Source organism: Microtus oregoni, unplaced genomic scaffold (genome assembly GCF_018167655.1).
Source record: "Microtus oregoni isolate MIOR12 unplaced genomic scaffold, Mior012 000009F_ref0000495, whole genome shotgun sequence".
Classification (NCBI taxonomy): domain Eukaryota; kingdom Metazoa; phylum Chordata; class Mammalia; order Rodentia; family Cricetidae; genus Microtus; species Microtus oregoni.
This window is the reverse complement of record NW_024543068.1, coordinates 13,871,168-13,886,210: the sequence shown is the minus strand read 5'-3', so window position 1 is coordinate 13,886,210 and position 15,043 is coordinate 13,871,168. Positions and strand designations below refer to the sequence as shown.

Here is a 15,043-nt window from a genome sequence, read left to right as displayed (position 1 = left end):
TGATTGCCGGGACTTGAACTCAGGACCTCTGGAAGGATAGCCTGTGCTCTTAACACTCACTAAGCAATCTCTCCAACCCCCCTTTTCTAAAAAGGATATGTAAACTGGTTGATGGTGACACACACCTTTAACCCCAGCACTTAGGAAGCAGAGGCAGTCAGATTTCTGTGAGTTCGAGATTCACTTAGTCTATAAAGCGAGTTCCAGGACAGCCAGGACACAGAGAAACCCTGTTTTGAAAAAAACAAACAAGTAAGCAACCCCCCCCCCAAAAAAAAGATATATAGTAATTTGAGAGGATTTTGTTGTGGTTGTAAAAATAAACATTTATTTACAAAATATAAATAGCATTTAATGATAGGAGGTAGTAGCTCATGCTTTTAATCCCAGCACTTGGGAGGCAGAGGCAGGCAGATCTCTGTGAGTGTGAGGACAGCCTGGTCTACAGAGTGAGTTCCAGGCTGTCCAAAGATACACAAAGAAATCCTGTGTGTGTGTGTGTGTGTGTGTGTGTGTGTAGCATTTAATGAGCATTTTATTGTAGAAAGTACCTTTACATTGATTAATTTAATCCTTGGAATTGGGTGTTGGGAAGTAGGTATTGTTCACCTTTTTATAAGGAACCTAGTAAATAGAAATATATGGGAATAAACTGGGTGGTGGTGGTGCATGCCTTTAATCCCAGCACTAGGGAGGCAGAGGCAGACAGATCTCTGTGAGTTTGAGGCCACCTTGCTGGTCTACACAAAGAAACCCTGTCTTGAAAAACTTAAAAAGTCACTATAAAATATGGCAACAGGGGGCTGGAGAGATGGCTCAGTGGTTAAGACCATTGCCTGCTCTTCCAAAGGTCCTGAGTTCAATTCCTGGCAACCACATGGTGGCTCACAACCATCTGTAAAGAGGTCTGGTGCCCTCTTCTGGCCTGCAGACATGCACAGACAGAATATTGTATACATAATAAATAAATAAAATATGGCAACAGTATCATAAACTTTCCTATTTCCACTGTTCTTGCATTCAGTTTTCTTGGTATCAATCATATAACAATTTCCTTTTTGTAGCTTTGTTTTTTGAGACAGGGTCTCTTTATGTACTGCATGTAGCTGCCCTAGGAGTCCTGGAACCAAAGAGGCTAGCTTTGAATTTCCAGAGAACTGGCCTGCCTCAGCCTCCCAGCATAATGGACATGCGCTACATTCCTTTTGTTTTTTGGTTTTTGATACAAAAGTTTCTCTGTGTAACAGTCCTGGCTGTCCTGGAACTTGCTTTGTAGACCAGGTTGGCGTAGAACTGAGAACTGCCTACCTCTGCCTCCCAAATGCTGGGACTAACGGTATACGTCAACACCGTCGGGCTAATGACTTTTTTGTTCAGCAAACATTGAGTACTTGCTAAATACCAATCACTTTTCCATTCACTGGAGCTACAGTAGATAAGCGTTTTGTGCTATTATGTTTATATTATAGTGTGGCAGGAGCAGGTGGACCATGAGACATATTAGTATGACAAACAGTAATATGTACTGGAATAAAACTATGAGGTTATTTGGGTGTGGTGGCACTTGGGGAGGAGACAGGCGGATCTCTGAGAGTCCAGCCTGGTCTCTGTAGACTTCGTCTAAACGACAACTAAGGAAGACGGCAGGGAGTACGAATGACAAAGCGGTCAGGGTTTGCTATTCGTTACTCCGGGGCTTCAGTTCTTCCAGGACAGGAATAAATCTCACTCTACTTTCTGCCTCCTTGGCATAGCACCAGGCAAGATCCCTACGAGTCAACTATAAGCCTTCAGAGTAACAAGAAACAAACAAAGCAGTGGATACTGCTTATAAAATCCATAAATTGAATAACCCAGTAACTTGTGAGTAACTTTTTCATTATTTTAATATTCTTCTGAATCATTAGCACACTACAGAAAGCTGTATTAAATATTCTTACAGGTTTTTGAAGCTATCAAGCATCTAGTTACCTTACGGATCCTATTACCTAGCCTAAGTTGAAGTGCGTGTCCGCACAAAAAGTTCAAAAAAAAAAAAACAAACAAAAACAAAAAACCAAACGTAACCAGTTGTTTTCGAAGGACAAATGACACCTGGGTTTTCTAATGAGGATCCCGATCACACACAGTCTATCAGTTCATCGAACCTCAAAGAACCAGGAGATCAAGGTTCTAATTCCCGGAAAACGAACCACCAAAAAGTGATAAATCCTCTAACAAACCCCGCGTGGGTAACCAGCCGGAACCTTGACCTCAAGATGGCGTCGCGTAGTCATAAGATTCAATCGGCTCCAATCAAAAATGGCAGGGCGCGTCGTCACGTACGGCTCGAGCCTCTCTAGGTACCACCAGGCGCTGCTTCTCTATGGTTATCCTTCTGTGCGCAGTGACTCAGAGGCAACAGCGGCGACTATCTAGGAGCAATCTTCTCTATGGTTTCCCCTCTCCACGCCTCCTGGCGCAGTGCACGCCGGGCAAGAGGAAGACCTCCAGAAGCTCCCCGCGCTGCGCGGCTGGGTTTGCGGCCTATGCGTGTAGGCGCTTCGGACCCAGGCTTTTAGCCCGGCGGCGCTGGGAACCCTCGAACCGGCGGAGCCCACTCCTAACCTGACGCCCAAGAGGCCGCGAAGACCGTCTCGTTTTCTCAGCGGCGGGTGAGTTGACGCTTCCGAACGCTTGAGGAAACCGGTAGACCGGGGACCTCAGCTGCCGGAGGAGGAGGCGGAGGAGATGGAAAAGCCAGGGTGGCTGCGGAGGGCCGGGTGGCGTGGGGGTGAGGGGGTGGGTGGGGGAGGGGACGGGCACGAGGCTTGGGGCTTCTCCGCTCCTCCGAGGCCTCGGGGGGGGGGGGGGGGAAGAAAAGCCTATGGAACCGGGCGTCCTCGGAGGCCAGGCCCATGTCCTGAGCGTGCCTCCGTGGATTTCTGTCGCCCACTCTGTGGCTTCCCGTTCCGTCTGGGAGTGGATCGCCTCGGCTCTGACGGGACTCCTGTGTTAGCCATGGCTAGGATCGGACCTTGTAGGCCGGGGCCCTGCGGCCCCTTTCTCCCCGGGCCTCCAGATCCGCCCCTCGCTAGATTTCCGGGGCCAAGGACTCCCGGGCCCTCAAGGCTGCCTGTGCCTTCAAACTAGCCTGCGCCCACTCTTCTAGCGGGGTGCGGGCCGCCAACGCATTTCTTTCTCTCTTGTGGTCTGGTTGGCGCGGCCAAAGAAGAGCCCCACCCCTCCTTGAATTTAGCGAGTGTCCACTTTTTTGTTTTCGAAAGCACCTTTCCTGGCTCGCCGAAGACGGTGATAGTTTCCCATTCTAGTCCCCTGTCCTCTCGGAAGGATGCTTGATCTCCATTCATTCTAGGTAGCGCCGATCTTCATATTAAAATGTATTACCATCCTTTTGTTTTCAGTATTGATTTTTAAATACGCTTTTAGAAATAGGGTATGAAGGTTATCTTGACGTTATGTAATAGTAGATTAATATTGGCCTGAAAATGCCGTTTTTATACAGGGCAGAGTAAAGCACACCACAAAGAGGGGAAAGGATTGGGTTTCTCTTGCATCACAGTGCTTTGGAACTGAAAGAAAGTGTAGTAGTAGGTAGCTGGCCGTATCGAACACACAGTCTTGTTTTTTTTTTTTTGTATTGTCTGTGAACATCTCCTTCAACTTCCTTCATTTTCAAAATCTCTTGATTTTTGAGTATATTTTAGACTTAAAGAATGTAAGAAAGTAAGAGGGTCTCTATACCATTGGTGCTTGCAAGACTGTACATAGAACTAGGAACTTTCGACGGCTTAATGGGGAAATCTTCACACCACAAACGTAATTTTATGAAAAGTGTAGTTGTTTTTTTTTAAAGGGTATTCCAAAAACCTTGTGAGGTCTCAAGGCATTCGGTTGTCCAGTTCTTGTAATTCAAGCATACAGTGTGTTCTTATTAAACTTTTTTTAAGTCTTGGTTTTCATTTTCGATAAAATGAGTTTGTATTACGATCCACTTTACGGATTGGATTTGAGGACTGAAAAAGTGTATGTAAAATTCTCAATAAGATATATATTCTAGTAACATAATGTTGGTTTATATTGATAAATGTTACTTAAGAACTAGCGTGAGATGTTTCAGAGACTTTACATTTCTGCCTGTGTACTCGGAGTAGACTTTAATAGTTCTATTAATTTTTTTGTTTTTCAAGATAGGGTTTCTCGGTAGCTTTGGAGCCTGTTCTGGAACTAGCTCTTGTTGACCAGGCTGGCCTCAAACTCACTGAGATCTGCCTGACTCTGTCTCCCAAGTGCTGGGCTTAAAAGTGTACGTATGCCACCACTGCCCAGCTATTGATTATTTTTTGTTTGTTTGTTTTGTTTTTCGAGACCAGGTTTCTCGAACTCACAGAGATATGCCCTCCCCCCCCCAGTGCTGAGATTAAAGGCTTGCATCACCACTGCCTGGCCAGGCTATTGATTCTTAAATTCCTTTCTTATTGAGACCTTGTAGTATAGTGAAAGCAGCCTTTGAATTGGTAATTTCTGGAGAGTGGGGAACCTTGGTGTCTCCACCTACTTACTATGTACCCCTAAACATATTAGCTGCTGCTTTTTTGTTTTGTTTTTGAGACAGGGTTTCTCTGTAGCTTTGGAGCCTGCTGGAACTAGCTTTTGTAGACCAGGCTGCCCTCAAACTCACAGAGATCCTCCTGCCTCTGCCTCCCAAGTGCTGGGATTAAAGGCGTGCACCACCACTGCTCAGTTTAAATTAGCTTCTCAATCCATAAAGACAGTAACAGTTGTACAGCAAGTAATTTAGGAGATTAAAAAGGGTGATTCTGGGGCAGGCCTTCAGTCCCAGCACTTGGGAGGCAGAGGCAGGTGGATATCTTATGAGTTCAAAGCCAGCTTTCTTTGCCCAGGACAGCCAGAATTTACACAGGGAAATATCCCCCCCCCCCAAAAAAAGGACTTCTGAAAATAAAAATGTTGACATCACATCGTTTTGGGGGGTTATCATTTCTTTTTTCTTTTTTAAATTTATTTATGTGTATGGCTATTTTTGCCTCCATGTATGTTTGTGTGCCACATTTGAGCCTGGTGTGGCCAGAGGCTAGAAAAGGATCCCCTATAGCTGGAATTTAAAGTTGCTGTGAAACACTATAAGAGTACTGGGCATCAAACCCACGCAGGTCCTATGGAAGAGCTATACAAATGCTCTTAACTACTGAGCTATCTTTTTTTGATAGGATACCAAAGACGACTAGGAGAAAATGTTTTTTTTTTAATATTTATTTTATTTATTTATTATGTATACAATATTCTGTGTGTATGCCTGCAGGCCAGAAGAGTGCACCAGACCTCTTTACAGATGGTTGTGAGCCACCATGTGGTTGCTGGGAATTGAACTCAGGACCTTTGGAAGAGCAGGCAATGCTCTTAACCACTGAGCCATCTCTCCAGCCCGGAGAAAATGTTTTATTGTGTTTTGTTTAGCCGTTATAGTTTTGGTTAAATATTTTTATTGTGATTATCTTTTTTTGCAGTATTGAGTCTCTTTTTTTTGTTGTTTTTTTTTTTATTTTTTTTTATTTTTTCGAGACAGGGTTTCTCTGTGGTTTTAGAGCCTGTCCTGGAACTAGCTCTTGTAGACCAGGCTGGTCTTGAACTCACAGAGATCCGCCTGCCTCTGCCTCCCAAGTGCTGGAATTAAAGGCATATGCCACCGTTGCCTGACTAGTAATCACTATCTTGAAAGAAAACATTCTTTATATTTTTTTAATCTTTTAGAAAATATTTTTGAGACAGGATCTCTTTGGCTGTCCTGGAACTCAACTATGTGTACCAAGCTGGCCTCTGACTCATAGAGATCCACCTATCTCTGCTTTATAAGTGCCAGGATTAAAGGTGTGCGCTACTGTACCTGGTCTTAAAAAATGTTCTTAGGGCTAATATAGTTATTTATTTACTGTATGATGCTGGGGAGCAAATCTACGGCCTTGGACTTATCAGGCAAGTTCTGTACCTTGGAGTTAGTGCTTCCGTCTTTTTTAAAATCTTAGAACTACCATTCACCTTCTTAAAGGGGATTCTGATTCCTAAAACCTTCAGTACCTTTGTACTTTTAATCTTTGATACAGGATTTCAGTACTCAAACTTAAACTTTCGCCCTGGCATCCCCAATGCTGGCTTCTTTGAGACAGGATCTCTTTGGCTCTCCTGGAACTCACTATGAAGACCAAGCTGGCCTCCAACTCACAGAGATTCACCAGGCTTGCTTCTTTTTGTACTTAAAATAACTTTTTTTTTTAAATTATGTGGAGAAAATACTACTAAGAATTATTAGTATTGCGGTATTACCCTCATTTTTTCTTAAAATTTTGAGATGGCGTCTCATACTCTAGCCCAGACTGGTTTCAACATGTATTGTACTACAGGCTGACCTAGAATTCATGGCAGTTCTCCACTTTTGCCTTTTTACTTTGACATAATTTAAAATTTACCCAAAGTTAACAAAGTAGTACATGAATTCTCAGCCATTCTAACTCTTGAGTTTCCTTAGCTTCTACCTCGCTTGTGCAGGTATTACAGGCATGTGCCACCACTGACAGCTAGATTTGAACATTTTTGCCAATTTGATTTTGTTCTTCCTAATTTTCTTCTGACATATTTGTTAGTAAGTGGCTGACATGATGCTTCTAAACTCAAATACTGTAGATTAATTCCTGGAAGCTTTAGGATTTTTTTTATTATTTAAAAATAGTACAGTGATAACAATCAGGAATTTAATATTGGTACAATATTTTTTAATCTTCAGTATTGTTTAATTTTGGTAGTTGTCCTTAATTGATAACTGTTCTTGCCGGGCAGTGGTGGCGCACGCCTTTAATCCCAGCACTCGGGAGGCAGAGGCAGGTGATCTCTTGAGTTTGAGGCCAGCCTGGTCTACAAGAGCTAGTTCCAGGACAGGCTCCAAAGCTACAGAGAAACCCTGTCTCAAAAAACCAAAAAAAAAAACAAAAAACAAAACCAAAAACCTGTTCTTTTAAAAATAGTAACTTTAGAAAACTCAGTGATTTTTTTTTTTTTTTTTTTTTTTTAAGATAATATACAGAGTTGTATAACCATTACCCAAAAGTATCTCTCTGGCCAGGTGGTAGTGGCGCATGCCTTTAATCCCAGCACTCGGAAGGCAGAGGCAGGTGGATCTCTGTGAGTTCGAGACCGGCCTGGTCTACAAGAGCTAGTATCAGGACAGGCTCCAAAGCTACATAGAGAAACCCTGTCTGGAAAGAAAAAAAAAAAAAAGAACAAAAGTATCCCTCTAGCCTATTTGGGAAGCACTGTGTATTCTACCTTAGTTTGTGGCAATCACTGATGTATCTATATAGGCAGTGCTGCCTTTTCCTCATTGAAAGTAAAAATTTCTGAGAAAAAAAAATTGTTTATTTTTTGGAGATTCAAAACACTTTAGTATTGCCTTCCCTGTCTCTTGCCATCCAGTTTTTCTATGTATTGCCCTGTCAACAGGGCCTTTGCTGTGTTAGTAGATGAGCTCTGTGTCAGAGTTATTCCCAGTCTGCTGAAAAGTTGTGGTATAAAAGTTTCTTTTCAACCTTTTCATTATTTGGGCACAGATTATTCCCCCTTTGCTCACAGCAGCTCTGTCATCAGTCTCTAGTAATGTGTAGACTGTAAGCAGTATAGGAAACAGTGTTAAATTAATAGTCAGATGCATTGTGGAGCCATTGAGTTAGTTGTAAAAATCTCACCCTTTCATACCAAATAAAAATGCTTCCTAGAGGAGAGTTTACAACATGGAGCTAAGTTCTATGAGTGTTTGCTGGGGAAATGTATTGGTTCATTCTTTTTTTTTTTTTTTTTTTTTTTTTTTTTTTTTTTTTTATTTTTTTTTATTTTTTTTTATTGGTTCATTCTTAACCATTTCAGAAATTTAGTATATTGTCCCAAGAGAGCTAATGTGCCACTCTTTCCCTGGTGACATTTGGATAAGTTTGCAGTAGAGGATTGGTTATATGTTGTAGACCTGTGACATTCCCAGGTGTAGATAAAAAAGAGTGGACCAAGAAAAAGAAAAGTGAGAGTAGACGTAGAATGCAGATGGTGGACACTATGAATTATTTTATCTTTTCCTTTTTAGATGAAACACCTGTATAAATTATACATAATAAAATCAATACATTTAAATTCCAGTGAGTTTTTGACAAGTTGGGTGACCACTATCACAACAGATAGATAGTGGGAATGCTTATATCACAGGTACTTGTTACTTCAGGACATAAAACTTCATAGTTAACAAATAAAAATATTTTTTAGTCTTTTAAAAGTTAAAACATATTAGGCTAGGCATGGCAGCACACACCTTTAATCCCAGGATTTGGAGGCAGAGGCATCAGGATCGTTTAGGCCAATCTGGTCTTCATAGTGAATTAATTTCATAACAGCCAGAACTACATAGAAGTGACTAGGTGTGGTGATAGTTCATTTATATTTTAATAAATAAAGCTTGCCTGAAGATCAGAGAGTAAAACAGCCCCACTGATCAGCCTTTCAGACCAGGCCGTGGTAACACACACCTTTAATCCCAGTAGCCACACTAGTTTGTCATAGAAACTGGGAGGTGCCTTTGATCCCAGTGGTGCATGCGTTTAATCCCAGCCCTAGAGAGGACTATAAGACAGGAGGAGACAGTCTCATTCTGAGATTCCTGGAGGCAGGATTGCTTTTTCAGACTGGGGTTGAGGTAAGAGCCAGTGGCTGACTGTTTTGCTTTTATGACCTTCATGTTGAACCCCAAATTCTGTTTCTGGGTTTTTATTAATCGTGCTACAACTGGATCTTGAAAACAAAAGACAACCCTCTCACCCCCCAAGCCCTGTAAATCAAAAACAAAAATCACTTTTAGCCAGGCAGAGGCAGGCAGATCTCAAGTTCCAGGCCAGTTTGGTCTACAAAGCAAATTTCAGGATAGCCAGGACTATCCAGAGAAACCCCGTGTCGACAAACAAACCATAAAAACAAAAAAATAAAATTAAATTAAAAAACCCCACAACATCAAACATTGTTATAATTAATATTAAGATAATTTCAATATTGGTAACTATCTTGTCTCCCATCCAAGTACTAACCAGGCTCGACTCCGCTTAGCTTCTGAGATCAGACGAGATGGGGCACCTTCAGAGTGGTATGGCCTTAGACTTGATAACTATCTTTTTTTTTTTTTTTTTTTTAAATATTTATTTATTATGTATACAATATTCTGTCTGTGTGTATGTCTGCAGGCCAGAAGAGGGCACCAGACCTCATTACAGATGGTTGTGAGCCACCATGTGGTTGCTGGGAATTGAACTCAGGACCTTTGGAAGAGCAGGCAGTGCTCTTAACCACTGAGCCATCTCTCCAGCCCTTGATAACTATCTTGTATTCAGTATAATCCTCAGGAAATCTTTTTGGCTGTCTTCAAAATGTGTCCAGAATCTAGCAACTTGTTAACTCCATCTCCTACTGGGCACATTCTTGTGTTATTGCAGTAGTTTCTTGCTTACATCCTATTTCCTTTCTGGTTTAACAGGGTGACAATGATTATGTTAAACCAGAAACCTTTTAAAATGTGTTCTATTCCATTTAAAGTAGCAGCCCAGACATTTACATTGTAGTACTTATTACAAAGCCCTATCTACTTTCTACTTTGATCACTCCCTCTCCCAGGCTAATGGTCTTTTTTTTTTTTTTTTTTTTTTTAATACCTGACTCCATGTTTATTCTCCTGGGGACATAAAGTTGATTTGTGCTGGTCTTCCTCAAAGGCTTTATGGTTTTTTGTTTTGTTTTGTTTTTTTTGCTTGAAAGACTCTTCCCTCAGATATGAATAGGGCTTCATGCTTCAGCCTATGTCAGATCTTTGTTCAAATCTTTACTTAGTGAGGCCTGACCTGATCACTGGAACTGAAAGTAAACCTCTCCCTAGCTCTTTTCCTTGAATTATTTTTCTATAAAACCTTCTAACTTCCAATGTCCCTAAATCTTAGAAGTATATTTTCAAGTTTGAATTTACTTTAAAAATGGAATCTGGTACACTTTGTTATGGTTGTTTCATTTCATATAACAAGTATAAAACTGTTCATAATTTGAATTGTCAAAGGCATCAGGAATGTCTGATTTTTGACTTCCCAACAAGGGATCCATTATCTCAAAGGAAAAGGGACTGTTCATGTTGACTAATATTTTTTCACCTTGAAGTCCAGACCATGTTAAATTTTGAACAGCTTTAAATAAAAGGGAGGTATTTCATAGAAAAATTAGAAATGTATGCAATATTTATATTGAAACTAAAATGTATCTGATTAATTAACTTTTAATAGTAAAAACCCTAAAATATAGCTTAATCCTTAAGAATATAGCTTTACTTTAAAAATGATGTTTATATCTAATAATTGTGGGAGAGAAGTGTCTGTAAAAGTGAATCTGTGGCCCAAGGTCATACCATTGTGAAAGTGGGCGCTAGACTGTTGCTGATGTGTAGTAGCTGTTAAATAAATTTGTCAATGGGTCCTCAGGCGTTGTTTACTCCTCATTAATTAATTTATTTATTCAACAGGTACTATACCAACTGCCTTCCTAAGAAAGTGCTGAGCTAGAGTATTATTATAATACAAGAGCTTCTGTAAGTAGGACAGTAGCCTTCTGTTTTAACAGATACACCTTCCCTCTCCTTTCCATGCAAAGCATTTGTAATACAGATTATAAAAAAACTCAATGGGGAAGGGGAACAAATGAGAGCATAGTATATAATAAAATGTATGAAGATATATAATTGAAACCCATTACTTAATGTGGTAATTTTAAAGGTAGTAATTACAAAAGAAAAGCAGCACATAGAAATTGAATGCACAGTGTCTTTTAAACTTTTAGTTTCCTTTCTGAAATATGCCGATGAGTAGCTTTTCTAGCATCTTTTTGCTACTATAGGAATCATTCTGACAACTCTGACTTGTGAATAAGAACACTTTTCTGAAACCAAAGCTTAAATTTTAAATTTTTTTAAAAAATTATTTTGTTGGGGCTGGAGAGATGGCTCAGAGGTTAAGAGCATTGCCTGCTCTTCCAAAGGTCCTGAGTTCGATTCCCAGCAACCACGTGGTGGCTCACAACCATCTGTAATGGTGTCTGGTGCCCTCTTCTGGCCTGCAGACATACACACAGACAGAATATTGTATACATAATTAATCAATCAATATTTAAAAAAATTATTTTTTTTGAGACAGGATTTCTCTATGTAATAGCCATATCTATCTATCATAGAACTAGCTCTGTAGACCAGGTTGGCCTCAAACTCCAACATCTGCATGGCATTGCCTCCTGACTGCTGGGATTAAGGCATGTACCTGGCAAAGTATTTTTAAAAGTATTTTTTCTTTTTTTTTAATTTTTTTTTTTTTTTTTTACATACCAATCCCAGTTCCCTTTAAAAAATATTTTTGAAGTTGCTATTTACTTATTTTGGGGTATGTGTTCAGTGGCACATGTGTGGAAGCCAGAGGACAACCTTGTGCGTCTGAGGTATGAAATTTAGACTGTCAGTTCTGGTGGCAAGTACCTTTACCTACTGATCCATCTCACCAGCCCTTAGAGACAATTAAAAACTTAGATGAACAGTGTAAAAAGGAACAGTTATGAGCGTATAGTGCATGGTTCTTTCTTTCTTTCTTTTCTTTTCCTTTCTTTCTCTTTCTTTCTGTTTTTTTTTTTTTTTTAATTTTTCGAGATAAGGTTTCTCATTGTAGCCTTGGCTTTCTTGACTGTGTAGACCAGGCTGACCTGAAACTCACGGAGATCCACCTCTGCCTCAGGAGTGCTGGGATTAAAGGCATGCGCCACCACCGCCCAGCCAAGTGCATGCTTTCCTGTTTCAGAGAAACAGTAACAGGTAAACATAGCTTTAGGGATTGAGGAACTAAACTGAAATAGGTTGTTGTGTTTTTAAACTTCAGATTCTTGTACGTACGTTAGATACAGTGCTGATAGAAATATAAATATACACATTAGATTGGAGGCAATGATTTAGTACTAGAGTTTGGATGCAAACAGTGATAATCTGTATTACAGAATTATCTGTGTGCTCACAAAATGGCTCAGTAAGGGTGTGCTTGCTCCTATGCTGACAGCCCAAGGTTAATCCCACCAAGACCCAGGTGATGGGAGAGTCGACTCTGTGGCTTCTTCTCTGACTTCATACATGTCACACACATACCCAGACACATGCAAACTCACACAAATAAATAAATGTAATTTAAAAAATTCTAAATATTTACTAAAATAAAATCAGATGTCCAAGAATTTTCAGTGTTAATGAACTAAGGCACCTGGTGTTTCTGTATTATATATAATTTGTTATATAAAGACAAGAATTGATAATGAAGAGATGTTAGTGACACTGAAGGAGATATGCAGGTAACAGTGTAGTATGAATCTATTATAACAAAGCACAAATTATTAAATATTTGTATATAAAAAGATATGTACAAAACATAACATAGCAAATGGTTGGGATTTGGTGGGTAAAAGAAAAGTAGAAGATAGCACACTTAATAAGAAGCCAGGCATGGTGGTAGTTGAAAGGCTAAGGATGTTGGGTTTGAGGCCAGCCTGGGGTCCCATATCTCGTCCTAAACTGAAAAACCAAATAAATATATGCACTCACCTACAAAGATGCAGCCCAGGTTGGTCTCAAAGCAAACAGCATTGCTACATAGCAATATGGCCTTAAATTTATCCTCATGCCTCAACCTCTCAACTTTAGGGATTACAGTCATGTGCCGCCATGCCTTGCTTAGAAAATATGTTTAACAGTTGTAAGCTTATTTTCTTAGGTAGAAGAAATTTTGCTAGTTGTTTGGCATAAGTAGCTGCTGCTTAGTATAAAACAAAACAAGCAAAAAACTAATTTTATTGGAATCAATGACAAGTTCATTTTAGCTTCTTTTTTTTTTCTTTTGAGACGGTCTCCCCAGGTAGCCCTGGATGACTTGACAATGTAGACAATGTCGTTTTGGCTCTGTCTCCCCAGTGGAATCTGCTCAGCCCAGACTTTTGATTTTTTTTTAATATTTTATTATGTATACAATATATGCCTACAAACCAGAAGAAGAGGGAACCAGACCTCATTACAGATGGTAGTGAACCACCATGTCGTTGCTGGGAATTGAATTCAGGACCTTTGGAATAGCAGGCAATGCTCTTAACAACTGAGCCATCTCTCCAGACCCAGATTTTTGATTTTTGAGACAAGTCCTAGCATACTCAAGATTCTGCTTCCACCTCTGGGATTAGGGTTACAGGCTTGTGCCACCAGTCCTGGCTAGAGGTTTGCTTTAAGAAAAAAGTAAACTGTATGGTGGTATATACCTGTAATCCCCTGACTTGAAATAATGGAGACAGAAAGGTCAAGTGTTCATAATTGTCATCAACTATAGTGTTCAAGGCCAGCTTTGACTACTTGAGATCCGTGTCTTTTAAAAAAAAAAAAAAGCCTGTTACCTTATTACAACTTGTGGGCTCTTTTTATATGTTAGAGCTGTTACTATGTGGGCTGAAAGGGATCCCCTCTTCCTCCTAAGTTTATAATTTAATGACACGTTTGTCTTTAAGAACTAATTAACACTGAGTTGTCAAATACGTTTTCAGAGAATTGCTCGTTTAAAAATGAATGTTATTAGAACACTTAGAAAATTATCTACCCTCCTGGATTCTCAGTTTGTTTTAAAAGATTCATTGATGTTTGGCATTTAATTTTTTGATATTAACTGAACCTCAAAATTTTTTTCTTCCTTTATATGTATTCCCACATGACTGTAGGAGTCTATCCTGACCTTAGTTCGTGTACATTTTGGGAACTTATTTTAGAAAAGATCTAAGTTTTAAAAAATTCTCAATGGACAGACAGAGAAAAGAGGGTCTTTGCCAACTCCTTTGGGTAAGAAACTTTAGAATTTTGCAGATACTCTAAAAATGAAGGTCAACAATATAGGCATGTCAAATTAGAAAGGTTTCAAATAAAATGATTTGTCATTTCTTTCTTTAGACTGGTGCAGTCAGAATGTCTTTCCCCCCTCATTTGAATCGCCCTCCTATGGGAATCCCAGCACTCCCTCCAGGGATCCCACCCCCACAGTTTCCAGGCTTTCCTCCTCCTGTACCTCCAGGTAAGTTTGATCATATTTTTAAATTTTTTTAAGCCCGAGTCTTTGTCATTGTGATAATACCATTGGAACATGATACTCGTGATTTATTAGTAAAGATATGGTAGTCTTACTGTGAAAATGGATATCTGATTTTTATGTGACCTTAAGTTGTTTGAAACAGAATCTGTTGCTCCAGGTGCACCTTTACTTCTTAGCAAGTCCTTCGTGCTCCTGAATGCTGGGGTTACAGTTGAACGTCATCTGTTTTGACTAGTAGATTTGTATTTGTTGCTGGGTTTCAGACTCATCTTGGAAATTCCTTATTTATAAGGTTCAAAAATTTAGAAAATACAGAAAGTTAGCAGTGAATATTTCCTCTTATAGCAATATCAACTAACAGTGTTGTTACTGTCCTGTTATTGTCAAAGGGAAACCAAATGGTAGTTGATTTATCTTTTGAGATGACATAGACTAAGGTTTACATTTTTAGTTTTGTTTTGTTTTTGTTTTTCAAGATAGATTTGTGTGTGTGTGTGTGTGTGTGTGTGTGTGTGTAGCCTTGGCTGTCCTGGAGCTTATTCTGTAGACCAGGCTTGAACTCACAGAGATCCACCTGTCTCTGCCTCGTAAGTGCTGGGATTAAAGCTGTAGTATCAAGACTGCCTGGCTTTTTTGTTTGTTTGTTTGTTTGCTTGCTTGCTTGCTTGCTTGCTTTTGGTTTTTCGAGACAAGGTTTCTCTATGTAACATCTCTGAATGTCCTGGAACTGGAGTTGTAGATCAGCCTGGTCTCAAACTCAGAGAAAGATTTGCCTGACTCTGTCTCCCGAGTGCTGGAATCAGTGCCTCACTTGTGTTTTG

The 15,043-nt window shown here is 39.8% G+C and overlaps 1 protein-coding gene across 5 annotated transcripts in view; it reads left to right on the top strand.

Annotated features, from left to right (window-relative positions):
- Window positions 1-2,476: 2,476 nt before the first annotated feature.
- Window positions 2,477-15,043, top strand: part of Rbm25 (RNA binding motif protein 25) — a 55,309-nt gene continuing 42,742 nt past the window's right edge. Inside the window, exons 1-4 of one of the 5 annotated variants that reach the window (XM_041658070.1) lie at window positions 2,477-2,654; window positions 10,601-10,666; window positions 13,858-13,975; window positions 14,084-14,204. In XM_041658070.1, the coding sequence (XP_041514004.1) occupies window positions 13,934-13,975; window positions 14,084-14,204 (163 nt within the window). In that variant the 5' untranslated portion in view covers window positions 2,477-2,654; window positions 10,601-10,666; window positions 13,858-13,933. Of the gene's footprint in view, window positions 2,655-10,600; window positions 10,667-11,809; window positions 11,930-13,857; window positions 13,976-14,083; window positions 14,205-15,043 lie in introns of all 5 variants that reach the window. The other 4 variants (XM_041658074.1, XM_041658071.1, XM_041658073.1 and 1 more) reach the window with 4 other exon arrangements.